Below are 14,606 nucleotides of genomic sequence, written 5' to 3'. Positions count from 1 at the left end.
GCTGAAGCCATTTATTGTCAAACAACTGTGTTTACTCTTTGTATATCATAATGACAATAGAAACTACCCAAATGACCCTGATCAAAAGTTTAAATACCCCAGTTCTTAATACCGTCTTTTGTGGTTGTTGTGGATGAGGCTCTTTATTTTCAGATGGTAAAGCTGCCATTCTTCTTGATACTGAGGCATGAGACTGAGATGGCCACTCCAGAACCTTCACTTTATTCTGCTGTAGCCAATGACAGGTCGACTTGGCCTTGCGTTTTGGATAATTGTCATGTTGGAACATCCAAGTACGTCCCATGCGCAGCATTGTAAGCGGGATGCTTTGTGGCATTTGCGTAGTAATGGCTTTCGGTACTTGTGTATTATCTGGGCGCCCGATTTTTTAATCTTATGTCATTCTACAACCAAAAAATCGGTCGCAACGCGATTGGACCCGATTTTTAATTGTACAGGCACCCAGATGCCTGATTCCTATGGTAAGCGGAGCGAGACCGCAAGGGGCAGCGGTACGCGTCCTCCGACCTTTTCATACCCCCACTATCCACGTCGGCGGGGAGTTGATTTTATATAGTGTGGCGAGCACAGCGAGCCCCGCGAGGGGACGCGCATTACTTCACATGTATTCCGCGTCCGCTCTCCATGCTTCGGGCTCGGTGGCTCACTGTGCTCGCCACACTATATAAAATCAACTCCACGCCGACGTGGATAGTGGGGGTATTAAAAGGTCAGAGGACACGTACCGCCGCCCTTCGCTGGCTCGCTGTGCTTGCCACACTTCGGGTTTGTGTTTCAGTCAAGCGCACATCTTTACCAAAGACTTCTCTTAACGTTCCTATGGCTCTTTTGCTAAATCTTCTGATCTTTCATGCAGGCGTAAGATCTGAAGATTTAACAAAAGATCCATGGGAGCGCGCATCCGATCAAGATCGGCTGATTTGCAAATGATCTTGAGGTAATCGGCCGATCGGTTGGAAATCGGCCGATCGGCACAAAAATCGTTCTAGTGTGTGGGCACCTTTAGGATGCAGGTAGGGAGGGTTAGTTTAGGGTGGAAGGGGGAGAGAGTAAGTATGCTTATACCCAGCCCCTTCCAGGATTTGGATCACAAGATGTTGCTGCCGGTATTCTGACCGCCGGCATCCAGGCCATCTGAAGGTATTCCAACAAAGGATGAATATCAGTAGTGGAAGAGAGAAATAAGTACCTTCTTTTCTCTGTATGCAGGTTCTTGTGTGTAGCAGAGGGAGACCTGTGGGTGATAAAGAAAACAAGTGAGATATTATAACGGGAACATATATACGATAACATAGTAGACATATTATACAATACAAGCTTCTGTAATATAGAAGAGATTCACATGCTCTTTCTTAGGTTTTACTACCTCACCATAACAATTGGTTAAAACAACAGTGGATGTTTTACCCTGGCCCTCTTCTACACCTGCATTATACTGTAGGTGGCAAATGTTCATATGTGGCAGGTTTGAATTTCCAGTGGATTTGCTGTTTTATTATGGTTTTGCACCCAACAGATTTACTAAATTCAAAACCATGGCAAATTTGGCCAAAAAACCGCACTTTACGATACAACTGAACACACAGTTGTAGTGTAGTTGTAGGGATCCAGGGGTCGGGCAGGGAGGGGAGTGCAAAGGTTAAAAGCCAAGCCTCTAGCTTTATTGACAGAGGCTGCTATGATTGGACAGCAGCTATATCTGCTGTCCAATCACAGCAGCTCCTGTCAATGAAGCACTTATAGTATAAGTGCCACAATTACCATTTACAAAGAAAATACTTCTGACACAGAATATGTGTCATAGGTATATTATTTGTATTATTTGAAACAAAATTACAGGAGAAGCACTGCCTCCCCTGACTGCATGACTGATAAATAATATACATATCTATCTTTATATATATATATATATATATATATATATATATATATATATATATACACACACACTATGCTTTACAATAAGAGAATGTATAGTATAAGCATGCCTCCCAACTGTCCTGATTATAGTCGGACAGTCCTGCTATTTGGAGACTGTCCTGCTGTCATTCCTGTGGCTGGCAATGTCACATGTGTGTGTTGCGTGTGTGTGTGTGTGTGTGGGGGGGGTGCAGATGGATGGAGGCCACCCCAGCACGCCCATCCTGTACACAATAGCCAATAGCCGGCACTGTGTACAGTCAATTGAATCAGTGGGGGGATTTGTCGTCTCTGTCATGGCAGGACCTGCGCTGCAGATGACTCGCCTCCAGTACTTAGCCACGGGGCAGCGGCAGGCAGCAGCATGTCAGTGCGTCGAGTGGGTGGCACCCCCACAGCCCCTGCTGCTGCTTGCTCCCCCAAGCGGCAGTTGGGGCTGCCTTACAGTAGTTACGCCACTGCCTGCCCGGTAGTTCTGCCCCCTTTTTGGACGGCAGGCCCCGATTCCTGCATTAGAAATGTATGGTATAAAGCACATAAGGCATGTAACAGATGGAAGGAGGGTAGCAGTAATGTTGGAGAAATAAAACAAGTACCTTCCTTTCTCTGTATGCAGATTCTTGTGTGTAGCAGTGGAAGGCCTGTGGCAGACAAAGAGAACAAGTGAGATATTAAAGGGTCAGAACATAAAATAACATAAATATGAGCTGAAATATTTTACATCTATAAACTGTAAATTATATAATAATTTTAAAAGCCTTTAAAAAGATGGTAATCACATGCTCTTAGTTATGGTTTTACTTTTAACACAAAGCCCATTTCCTTACTCTAAAAATAGGGATAGAGACAAACTGCTCTTTACAACCTCTGTGGGTGTATTACATGGATATTCTTCAAAACATACATTGTTAAATCAATGATTCATATTTCTAGCTGCAAAGATCAAGTTTGGATACAATTATTTCATTATTTTGTATCTATGACTTTATTTATACTACTAGAATATCAGTTCTCTATGTGTTGGCATTCCTAATCCTCCTCCCACAATCCACTTAGTAACGCTGACCACTCACAGACCTGTGCAGCATGGAGAAGTGTGACAGCATGACCAATAGCATAAGGAATACATATTTGCTCTCTATGGTGGCAGGAACTGATCGGTTATGTATGCATTGCAAACTCCCAAACAGAATGTGGTCTAGGCACAGTACTATGCGTGCTTCTGTGCATGAAACAAAAATGCAAGTTTACTGGACATCATCAACTAATAAAATATTAATTATTGGCAAACATTCTTTCTTAGCTGCTAGCTTAAGGATATATTTATATCTGCATTCTTCACCTTAGAAGTAAGGATATCCCGCTCACTACTCCTCCCCTCCCTGCCCACAACCCACACCCCCATATAAAATATTTTCATAGCAGAAGTGCACAAGGTAAATTAAATGAAACTACAAATGTGATATGAGATAAAGATTACTTTGATGTCCCCAGGGCCTCAGAAAAGGGGGGGGGGGGGGAGTGGGTACTAATTACCTGGGCCCAGGCATGCTGGAGGGCCTGGCGGGGCACTGGTCTGATCCCGCCCCCTTCCCCCCCTGTCCCCCTCCGTCCCCAGCAGCAGAAGCACACACAGACAACATGTGCTGTGCTGACAGCAGGCTCAGCATGAGCGTCTCACTGACAGCGTGATAGCCTGCTGTCAGCACAGTACATGCTGTTGGTGTGTGCTAATGCTGTTGGGGGGGGGGGGGGGCGGGGCAATAACACTCCCCCCTCGACTTTAGAGTTTTTTTCACCAACCATTATCATTTGGGGGGGCGGGGCCTAATTGCGGGAGGTGGCCACGCCCCAAAATTTTACCGGGGCCCAGCGTACCACTCGGTGGCCCTGGATGTCCCCTAACTGACATGAGCACATTAAGACCCAAATGAAGGAGCATTGCTTTAGCAGAAAAAGTATAAGATGTGGTTCAAGTCAGGTAAAGGAGTCAATTCGATTAGATCAACCACACTATGAGAGTTACTGTAGCCCTGGACTTGCTGATTTTTTCTGCAAGTCCAGATTAGGCTATAGTTGCTGGCATTTCCACACTGCCACAATGGTAACTCATGCCACTAGCAGCTAATCCAGCTCATACAGTTGTGCCTGTTAGTAGGCAATCTGATGGAGCTAGCTAAGGCTTTGTATATATACTGGCATTAATGACATTTTTTCTTGTGGCCAACATCATATTTTGGTAGAGGTTGCCGTGATTTGGGCTTAATGCTTATTTTTATTAATTTATATCTGTGTGCAGTAAATAAACAAACACTATACTTTATACTGCAGCCTATAATTAATCTCAGAGCCTAACTGCCAGCTGCCTCTGGCTCTGCTTCACCCTCACAAACTGATATATTGTATATTTTGTAGGGGAATGGAAGGAATCAATTTTATTTCTGAGGTGTACAAATGGCAAACAAGATACAGTAAAATTAAGTACTGTGCAGTGAATGGCTTTGTATTTATTAACATGGCCAGCATCAGAGGGGAGCTGCTGGGACTGAAGTCCCTGGTCCGGACAGAGAAGGAGCCTCGCTGCTGCCTCCTACCGCCAATTCCAGGAGAGCTGCACTAGGCTGCGCAACAACAGCAGACTTCAAGATTTCCATGAGCATCACCCTCTTGCCAATGGTTCTTGCAGGTCCTCTGCCTTCCTCCTATATGTGATGTCACATAAGGTTGGAGCACTGCTGTGGAATATTACACTATAGAGCTCCAAATGAGTGCTTATTGCATTGCAAATGAGAAAACAAAAAGACTAGCCAAAAAAGAAGGTAAGTAATAAAAATAATCAGTCCCAGGCCTTAAAATGAAGATGGCAGCCATGTTTATTGTTATCATTATCATTTCATTTTGTACTTGACTCTTCTTAACTATTTGTGTGCCAAGTGAATTTGTCAAAATAGGTGTTAAAATTGCCAAGCAAACATTTTTTATTCATCATAATGACCTGTAATGTTTACCTTACATGGGAAATAAGAGATGTTGGCACTGAAAGGGTTAATAAGATTTTTGAAGCCCAAAAATACTATATAAACAAAAGTGCTTTCTACACTGAAGTCATTGTAGGCATATAATGTGATCCATTGTGATACAATTATTATTATAATTCATCATAAACTGTGTCTAGGTCTAGCAAGAATGTCTTAGGTGTTCAATTCCTTTGCTGTAATTTCAGTTTTGTAATGTGTATTTGACTTTTGTTATCTTTCCCATCTTCTTTCACATAACATGTCTCCCACATACCCCCTCCCCTTCCCATTCCACAACACATATTTCCATTGTTTTGTTCTGTTTTGAGGGGAAAAATGGAAATATAAACCACTCCACTCAGCTCTGTGCAGGGAGAAACACAATTGAAGAGGTACAGTATGAACAAAAGATTTCAGACTCTTCATCAATGATTACACTGAATAATACATAGTGGAGGCGGCATGTCAAAGGGTGCTACAGACCTATGCATTGATGAAAGCTCCCTCTTAAATTCTGCGACTAGTATGGGTAGATATTACATAAGCCGTAGCTATATATGTTTTGTATTATGTACTAACCTTTTTGAATGTAACTTATTTTCTTCTTTCTTCGTGCTTAAATTTTAAATGGAATTTGTGGAAAAAACATTGAATCAGAAAAGAGAAGAGAGGAAAGAGATGTTGAAAGAAGTGTTGTCATAGTCTATGCAAAGATATGTAAGCAGGTCTATGGAAGTGTAGGCCAAGATACTAACCTAGCCGGCTCGGCTGTGGTGGGTGATAAAATAACGGGGTCCACAGTGGCATCATTAGTCTTGTATGAGGATTCTGGGAAGAAATGCATATGCAAGTGTGAAACATGAGAAAGGGGCAATGCAATCTGAGTAATTCAAAGTGGAAATAAATACATATCCCTGACCATTCCCATTGAATTCCCAGCATTAAGACTATAATCTCACTTATTGCTAAAATCCCCTTGCAGATACCCTCCATTGTTTCACTGTGTACTTGTTATTAGTAATATGGTACTTGTTTCCTAGCACGGCGCCCATCAGGTCCCATCGCATACCTTAACTTAAGGTATGCGATGGGACCCGACCAACCCGATTTAGTTTTTTTTTGAGGTTTCTCGACAAATGTAAAATCGGGTCCATCGCATGCCATTATAATGGCATGCGATGTGACTGACGCGACCCACCCGATTTTACATTGTAAGCATTGTATGTAATGTTAAATTCCTATGTAAAATCAGGTCGATTGTATGCCATTATAATGGCATACAATGCGACCAATGCGATGGACCCGATTTTACATAGGAACCAATGTTAAATGGCCCCCCATACCCTATTTTTGATTGTATACCCATCCTGATGGGTAATTTGTATGTCAAATGCCCCCCCATTGTTAACGCTACCCCACGATGAATGCCAACACGAGCGTGGCGAGCGCAGCATGCCTGCGAGGGGCGGTGGTACGTGTCCTCCGACCTTTTCATACCCCCACTATCCACTTCGGAGTGGGGTTGATTTTAAATAGAGTGGCGAGCACAGCAAGCCCGAAGCGTGGCGAGCGCAGCGAGCCCCGCGAGGAGACGCGTAATACCTGTGAAGTAATGCGCGTCCCCTCGCCCCACTTCGGGCTCGGTGGCTTGCTGCGCTCGCCACACTATATAATATCAACTTCACGCCGACGTGGATAGTGGGGGTATGAAAAGGTCGGAGGACGCGTACCGCCGCCCCTCACGGGCTCGCTGCGCTCGCCACGCTTTGGGTTGATCGTGGTGTGGCGTTAACAATGGGGGGGCATACAATGAAAAATGGGGTCTGGTGGGCTTTTAACATTGGGGCCAATGTAAAAAAATTGGGTCGGTCGGGTCAATCGCATTGCATGCAATTTGGTTGCATGCGATGCGATTGGACCGATTTTTGCAACCTGATTGCATACAATTAAAATCGGTGGCGCCGTGCTAGGAAACAAGTACCAATATCATTTCCATTTATCAATTTCTGTACAAATTATGTATATTTTTTTCTTGGGGTGTAGCCATGCCCCCTCCTAAGGCCACACCCCCGTCAATTTTACCTGTCGGCACCCCTGGCTGCGCTACATAAGAAACGGTTATTAAATAAATTATTAATACTCACCCAGTAATCTTTTCCAGTCCCTGATCATGACTTTGGCAATCTCACCAATCTCTCGATCCTTGCATTGCTTCCTTAGCTTATTAATAGTCACTCCAATCCTGGTGCTCTGGAAGAGGGAGGGATTGCACTTTAGTCCTTTGACAAGGACAGATAACCAACCATAAGTGGTCAACCTATTGATAAGCTGTGTGCCAATGTTAAGGGGAAATAGCTCAGTTTGGCATAGTTCGGACAGTAAAAGCAGGATAATTGCAGGCCTATTTATAGTTACCACTCAGATTGCTAGATAGCAGTCCCTATGACCCATACCCACTTTTACAACCCCTTACTCTCTAAAAGGTACATTTACGAAGATGTGAGTTCTATTGAAGATGGGATGTTGCACATAGCAACCAGTCAGATTCTATCTATTATATTCTAGAAGGTGTTTAATAAATAAGAAGTAGAATCAGATTGGTTGCTATGGGCAACATCCCATCTCCAATACAACTCCCATCTTAGTTTGTTTAACACTAATTGTCTATGCAGGCCTTTGAAGTGGGAGTAGGTGCCACTCTTACCCGCAGGAGAGGGACAGTCACTTGAAATCTCTGCAGTTCTTTTAATAGGTCCAGAATACATTCCTAATGGAGAAAAAAATGCAAATAATTATTAATTAATGATTGTTATGGCACTGTGCTCAAGCATGGATATCCTTAAAGCATACATGCCTCCCCTCCTGGGCTCCTGGAAAGAGAGGCATTGCCCCACTACACAATGCCTGTGGCACTGTAAAGCGATGGCAACGCCACTATGATGCAATCGTGTCACAGTGACCTCACAAAGCGCATAATCTCACTGACCACACCCAATGTGCCGACCATGCTGCCCCCTCCTACCAAAAAGAAGGTATGTATGCCTTAAAACCTAGACTGTTAGCATAGGCAAACACAGTGTGGGTTTTTTGTTGCCAGGAAACGCCCTCCTTTTGGCAAGTGTCTTAAATTATGACAACAATACCAAAAGGTATATAATACATCATGCAGTTTAAGGGGCAGAGCTGCTGCACATGCCCAGTGGTAGCAGCTTCTACCAAGTTTGCTGTGTGTGTGGATCTGAGTCTTCAATTATTGAACTGGACCAGAGAGTAGCTACCAGGAAGAAGAGACAGGAGCCTTACCATTAGGTGGGAGAATGTAAACTTAGAAAGTGCAGTTCTGATTCTGTTATGTTTGTGTATTTATTATGGTATATATAACCTTTTCCTGACCACATATTTATATTGGATGACATCCATTCGATGTCAAATACAGCTGGTAAATTAGCATCAGCCTGTATATAACCAGCACCATGCTCTTGGCCTGGTCCTGGTTTCCAAATTATGGGTGACAAAAAGAGTAGTCGTCTGAAGCCCAGATCTGTCCACGCCACCCCTGGTCTGGGGGCTGTGGGTGGCAGGCTAATGGAGTGAAAAGTGAAAAATAGAATAAAGTATTAGGTTTCGTTGTAGAACAAAAAATCCCACCAAGTATCCCCGCATGTTGGGTCTTAGAGAACCACAAGTACCACCATGCGGGCCATTAATGGACCCAATGGTTGTTGTAGTTCCACAACAGAGCCAATACCTAAATAAAACAGACACACACACACACCATAATAAAGTATAACTTTAATACACTCCTCACACATACTTACCTAGAGGGTGCCCCATAGGCCTGTGACTTTTCTCCAGTAGATAATCCATAGGGTACATGTGAAAAAAAAAATATACTAGCCATCCCTTCGGTGTAGATAGTGTCCTCTTCGTTCCAGTAGTATCCACGGCTGTGTAAAAAAAAACGACACCAGCGTCCCTGAAAATAAGAGAATCCCGTCACTGGTTTTTCCCTTTGCTAATCAGGAGCGTGCTTCGGGGAGGCACCACGCCTTATTGTCTCTGTGCAGCTCCATAGAAGCCATGTTAAATATGAATTTAACATGGGCTTTTTTGGAGCAATGCAGATCCTGCTCTTGATTGGCTGAGGGAAGAGCTGGTGATTCCCGGGGATTCCCTCATTCTCAAGGAGGGACTGCAACTGTCAACACACTTGCGACTCCTCAGTGCGCTGGTATCAGGATTCAATTTTTACCTACATCAGCCTGCCTCCAACAGCCCAGGGATGGTGTGGACAGCCCCGCGCTTCAGCATAGGCCGGGATTCCCCTGGGGATCATGCTTTGGCCGGGGGATCTTATGTAAAAAGTGTCCCCGGCTTTGGCATGACACCGTTGGCTGTTTGAGCCCAGTGCTGGTTTCCAAAATACGGGGGACACCCTACTCCTTTTTTCCCCCATATTTTGGGAACCAGGACTGGTGCAAGAGCCTGGTGCTGGTAATAGAAATACAGGGTGACCCTAATTCTCTGTATTTCTGCAACCAGGATCGGCTTAATGAGTCTGGGGCTGGTTATTGGCCAACTTTAAAAACAAAATTTCATTATTTTTCATAATTTTTTACACAAAAAAGCATCATATATGAATATATTTTGCCGATGGAAAACATGAATCCGGGGAATAAGGTAGCTTTGTAAATTTGCAGTATTCTCCATTTGTATTTTCGGCCTCTTGTAGCCGATCCCAGTCGTATCCATTTGTACACAGAACTTTACATCCCTGCCTCCCAACTGCAAGCTCAAACATAAGCACTGTGCTATTGTCAGACTGTTTATTCCAGCTCGATCCCAAGACAATTATTTTTGGTACTCTTTACCTAGCACGGCGCCCACGATTTTGATCGTGGGCATCGCAGGTAAAAAAATCGCGGGCATCGCGGCCATTGAATGCACTAAAAATCGGGTGCGACGCGACCAACGCGATGCCCGCGATTTCCCATAGGGATCAATGTTAAATTTCTCAATTGACCCGATTTTACTGTTCAATGCCTCAATGGACCCGATTTTTCCATAGGAAACAATGTTAAATGGCCCACAGAGGCCAAATAGCCACCCTGAAGTGTGAAATGGCCCCCACAATTGTTAACGCCACCCCACGATCAACGTCAACCCGAAGCGTGGCGAGTGCAGCGAGCCCGCGAGGGGCGGCTGTACGCGTCCTACGACCTTTTCATACCCCCACTATCCACGTCGGCGTGGAGTTGAGAATAGAATAGTGTGGCGAGCGCAGCGAGCCACCGAGCCCGAAGCGTGGCGAGCGCAGCGCGCCCCGCGAGGGGACGCGGATACCTTCACAGGTAAACGCGTCCCTTCGCGGGCTTCACAGGTATCCGCGTCCCCTCGCGGGGCACGCTGCGCTCGCCACGCTTCGAGCTCGGTGGCTCGCTGCGCTCGCCACACTACCAGACAAGTGTAATTGGGAGGAGAGATTCTACCATAGACCCGTTCGTTAGGGTCCGAAAATCCCCTTACCGTATGTTTGGGGTTTGCACATGCTCGAATATATGCGCATGTGCAAATCTCGGGATCAACGGCTTTGGAGAGCTTCACACTCACCGAACCATCACCTCCATATTGGGATGCAGGTGTGGCGATGCCTGCTTCATATGACATCAGCACCCGCCCCAAATTCGTAGGACAGCAGTGCTAGAAAAGTAAGTTTAGGCTGAATTTTCTTAGCAAAGGCAGGAGAAATTATATGATGGTGGTGAACGACCATTGAATGAATTATTCTCCTTGCATCCGCATGCGAGGGGGTGTGTTAGAGTACATATCTCCTCACATGTTAGAGAGGGGCTTTGCACGGGACTGAGCGGGCATTCGGCCAGGCCACATTTAGTGCGGGGGGGGGGCGTGTGGCCGCACACTGCAGTTGCGCACATGGGAACACCCAGCGTTTCATGGCCATTCCCATTAAAATGTTTGGAGTACAGGGACCCACAGATCAAGGTGTCTTAGTTCTGCGAGCACTTGCAAAATCATTCGATGATCCGATGATCGATGATCTGGGAGAGGGCAGCTATAGCTCAGTATGGCAAATCCGGGAGCAAAAAGGGGCGGCGCCGATATTTGATGCATTGCACTGTGGGGCTAAAATGATGCAATCGCGTAATTTGACCAACGGACCCCCCGCCGAGGGGCGGTGTGCTGGAGACGCAGGGCAATGCGAGACGGTTGCCCGTCATTCCGGGAGGGTAGGCAACCCTGCAACCATCCAATCAGCTCCTAACTCCCATGTCACAGACTGTGTTTGAAAAATGTTAATCAGAAGGTTGTTTATCACTCTCCATTTTATCACTTTTAAAGTTTAGTGCATCTGGCCCAACCTGCTCTATATAGCATATATATAAAAACACAATATGGTCTAGGAATTGCGCTAAGATTGGTCTTACGACCAGCTGCAACTCTGGAACGATTCTCCTGTTAGTGAGAGACAATGAAACAAAATAAACAAAGGGGGGTGTCCAGAGTGCGCTCTTGTAGTACCACCTAGCCGCAAACTCATTGTATCAAATAGGTGTGATCCAACAATCACTTGTATTCACTCCGAAGGGATTTCACGAACTTGAAAATGGCAATGAAGACCTCGATAATAAAAGCAATTCTGTATTAGAAACCAACGTGTTTTGTCAACACGACTTCATCAGGGGCATGGCAGCGGGACTCTGATCTTTAATGATGGCTGCTGCAACTCAGGTGCAAGATAAACTTCGGGAGGGGGAAGTGGGTGCGGCTGGCTGGGCAGCAGGGGAGGTGAGGAGCGAGGAGGATGGATAGAGTTTGTGTAGGCACTACACTACACTTTCCGAGCATACTGAGCTGCAGTGCCGGGATCCACAACGGAGGTACCGGCACGGGGTAAGTCGACACGGGGGGGGGGCACCGACACGCGGGGGGGTCGACACGCGCGGGGGGCGGCGACATGCGGGGGCGGCGACATGCGGGGGCGTCGACACGCTCTCGGTCGACACGCGCGAGGGGGGAGCTGCACGGAGGGGAGGGCTGAAGGCTGCACTGGCTTTGACCCTGTATTTGGAAAGTTTCCAAAAACGGGTCTGCCAGTGTCAAAAAATCGGCACTTAAACGGTAATATACCGTTTAAGTGCTGCGGTGTGAAAGGGGTTTTATCTGGCAGACCCGTTTTTGGAAACGTTTCCAAATACAGGGTCAAAGCCAGAGATGCGGTCTGAAAGCAGCATCAGTCTATCAGCCAGGTGCAGCAGCGGAAGCCGGATCAGTGGAAGAGAGGTGCCAGTATGCTATAACGTTGCATACCGGCCTACTTCGACCACTATATATATATAGTCTACGGAGTCAGCCCGGCACTCTTGTCCAAATAGCAGCAACTGCCGCTGGTGCCTTCCCGGAGGGATTTGTAGCAAACGACTGGAACAGAGGTGGCACTCGGCGGGCTTTGTAAAGAAAATCTTTTATTCACAGTTTGCTGTGAATAAAAGATTTTCTTTACAAAGCCAGCCGAGTGCCACCTCTGTTCCAGTCGTTTGCTATATATATATATATATATATATATATATATATATATATGTGTGTGTGTGTATGTCTGTCTATTAGTGTATCAGCGTCTGTCTATCTATCAACATCCATGTGCCAACATCTATACACCAGCCGCTGTCTCCCCACCACCGCACACAACCCCTCCCCCCCCCCCCCCCCCCCCACACACACACACACGTTGTCCATATGCCAGCATATGTCTCAACAACCCCCCCACCACACAAACACACATTCTGATTATATTTAACACTGGTCATATCTTACTTGTCTCTCTTTTCCATCTCATGTTTCACAGTCTATATTATGTTCCTTTTCTCACAGGCTGAGCTCACTCAGTCTTTTCTTACTACAGCATTGATTTAATTTCCTCATTAATGCATGCATATTCCTTTCAGAATGACATAACTCCCACTCTAAGATCCACATGGCAGGGCACCCATGCTCACACAGCTTTTATTTGTCTGCTTGTTCTGTTTATGTGTAGTGTTGCACATATTATTGTACTTCTCTGCACTTTTACTTGGCTCCTCCCCCCCCCCCCCCCCCCCCCACACACACACACACACACACTTACCCAAACCTCCTGGCCACATGGCACAAAATTGTGACTATTCTGTTTAATCTCTCATGCACATGCTAACTTTGCTCACTTATTTTTAATTTGATCCCCTTTACTCTGCATCTCCCCTCCAGTACGCTCCCCAAAAGATTATCAATCCTCACCAGATTCTGCTCATTGATCCTCTTCTCCAGCTTCCTTCCAATCCTCAGTAAGTCCTCTTCCGACCCCATATGGACATGTAAAGACGTATCACAAGTAATAATATGGATACTTTTCTGTGCACAAGTCTATATGATCTATTGTTAACAAGTTGGTACTGTAACTGCAGGTGGAGTGGGTGTGACTACAACTACATAAATGTGTAGAAGTCTATGTGTAAGTTTATATAGTCTACAGACTCATATAGAAAAGTCTGCATATAATACTTTGTAGATTGCCTGCTTTTTGTGTTTGTATACACTGCTGCGTATAGTGTGTCACTGTGTGCGTATATACTAGCTCTGTGTGTATACAGGCTTCTCCAGCTTGTCAGTAGAGAGGTGTGTCCCAAATTATAAATAGTCCCAAGGTCTTTGAGCCGGACACAGTAGAGGGGGGGTCAGGGTAGTGACAGCTGGATACATGGCACACACAGCTAATGTCAGTACGATATTAGCAGCGATACATGTCTGCATTTGCCCTGTTAGATGCCCTGCTGTAGAATCACACAAAGTAAAAAAAAAGCAGGTTCAGTATTAGCTGCCTAGTTGCCCTCTCTCTTGGTTAATCCAGGATACACACACGTTTTGTCTCATGGTTAAGCTGAACTAAATGTGCATCCAGAGAAGGTTGCCCATAGAAAACAGATTTTATTCTTATTTATTAGCACTTTCTAGATGTTAATAGTTGGAACTACACACAGTGGAGTATCTATGGAGACTGCAGCCTTTTGAGAGAAAAAAAATATCTTCATTTGTGTTTTTTTCTTTCTTCAATGTACAGTAGTACAACGGCCAACAGGGGGAATCCCGACTGTCGGGGTGCTATATTGCACCCGGCCAACAGTGCTGGTACCACAGTACCATGTTTCTCTGGCAGGGGCGTTGCCACACTCCTGTGCCCCCCTGCCAGCGGCCGTTATTGTCCCATGCTCCCCCCACTGGCGTAGTGAGAGGGGGCCCTGAGTTGCCCAAGCTAGTGTGCAGAAGACTCGGCGACCCTGTGCTGACTGGGAACCCACCACTGTTGCACCAGGTACACCGTGCAGCCTATACAGAAGGGGAAGGGGGGAGGAACACTGTGCAACCTGTACCGGTGGGAGATAATGGCTGAAGTTATCAACAATTTCATGAAATCATTGTTAATTGTAATTGTTAATATTAACAACCCTCTCCCTGACTCCACCATCTGTGTCTCTGCTTCTAGTCTCTTTCTTTCATCTTCTTTTCTTTCTCCTCTCCACGCTCTCCAGTCTCTCTCTTTGCTCCCTCTCTTGCCCCCCCCCCCCCTCTCTTTCCCTATCTGGCGATGTCTCTCTC

At 45.6% G+C, this 14,606-nt stretch overlaps 1 protein-coding gene across 7 annotated transcripts in view; it reads right to left on the bottom strand.

The window, feature by feature from the left end:
- The window catches only part of LOC146060306 (transcription elongation factor A protein 3-like), a 62,827-nt gene extending 49,229 nt beyond the window's left edge, over positions 1–13,598 (bottom strand). For 4 of the 7 annotated variants that reach the window (XM_083173352.1, XM_083173356.1, XM_083173354.1 and 1 more), the window contains exons 1-7: positions 13,251–13,598; positions 7,663–7,725; positions 7,103–7,208; positions 5,714–5,786; positions 5,538–5,573; positions 2,538–2,582; positions 1,211–1,255 (exon numbers count right to left, since the gene is read on the bottom strand). In XM_083173352.1, the coding sequence (XP_083029478.1) occupies positions 1,211–1,255; positions 2,538–2,582; positions 5,538–5,573; positions 5,714–5,786; positions 7,103–7,208; positions 7,663–7,725; positions 13,251–13,319 (437 nt within the window). In that variant the 5' untranslated portion in view covers positions 13,320–13,598. The remainder of the gene's footprint in view (positions 1–1,210; positions 1,256–2,537; positions 2,583–5,537; positions 5,574–5,713; positions 5,787–7,102; positions 7,209–7,662; positions 7,726–13,250) is intronic. The other 3 variants (XM_083173353.1, XM_083173355.1, XM_083173358.1) reach the window with 1 other exon arrangement.
- Between the last annotated feature and the right edge of the window lie 1,008 nt (positions 13,599–14,606).

The sequence above is a fragment of the Crinia signifera genome, chromosome 2 (genome assembly GCF_055691185.1).
Source record: "Crinia signifera chromosome 2, ASM5569118v1, whole genome shotgun sequence".
Lineage (NCBI taxonomy): Eukaryota > Metazoa > Chordata > Amphibia > Anura > Myobatrachidae > Crinia > Crinia signifera.
The sequence above is the reverse complement of the archived record's forward strand: the minus strand, read 5'-3'. Positions and strand labels throughout refer to the sequence as shown.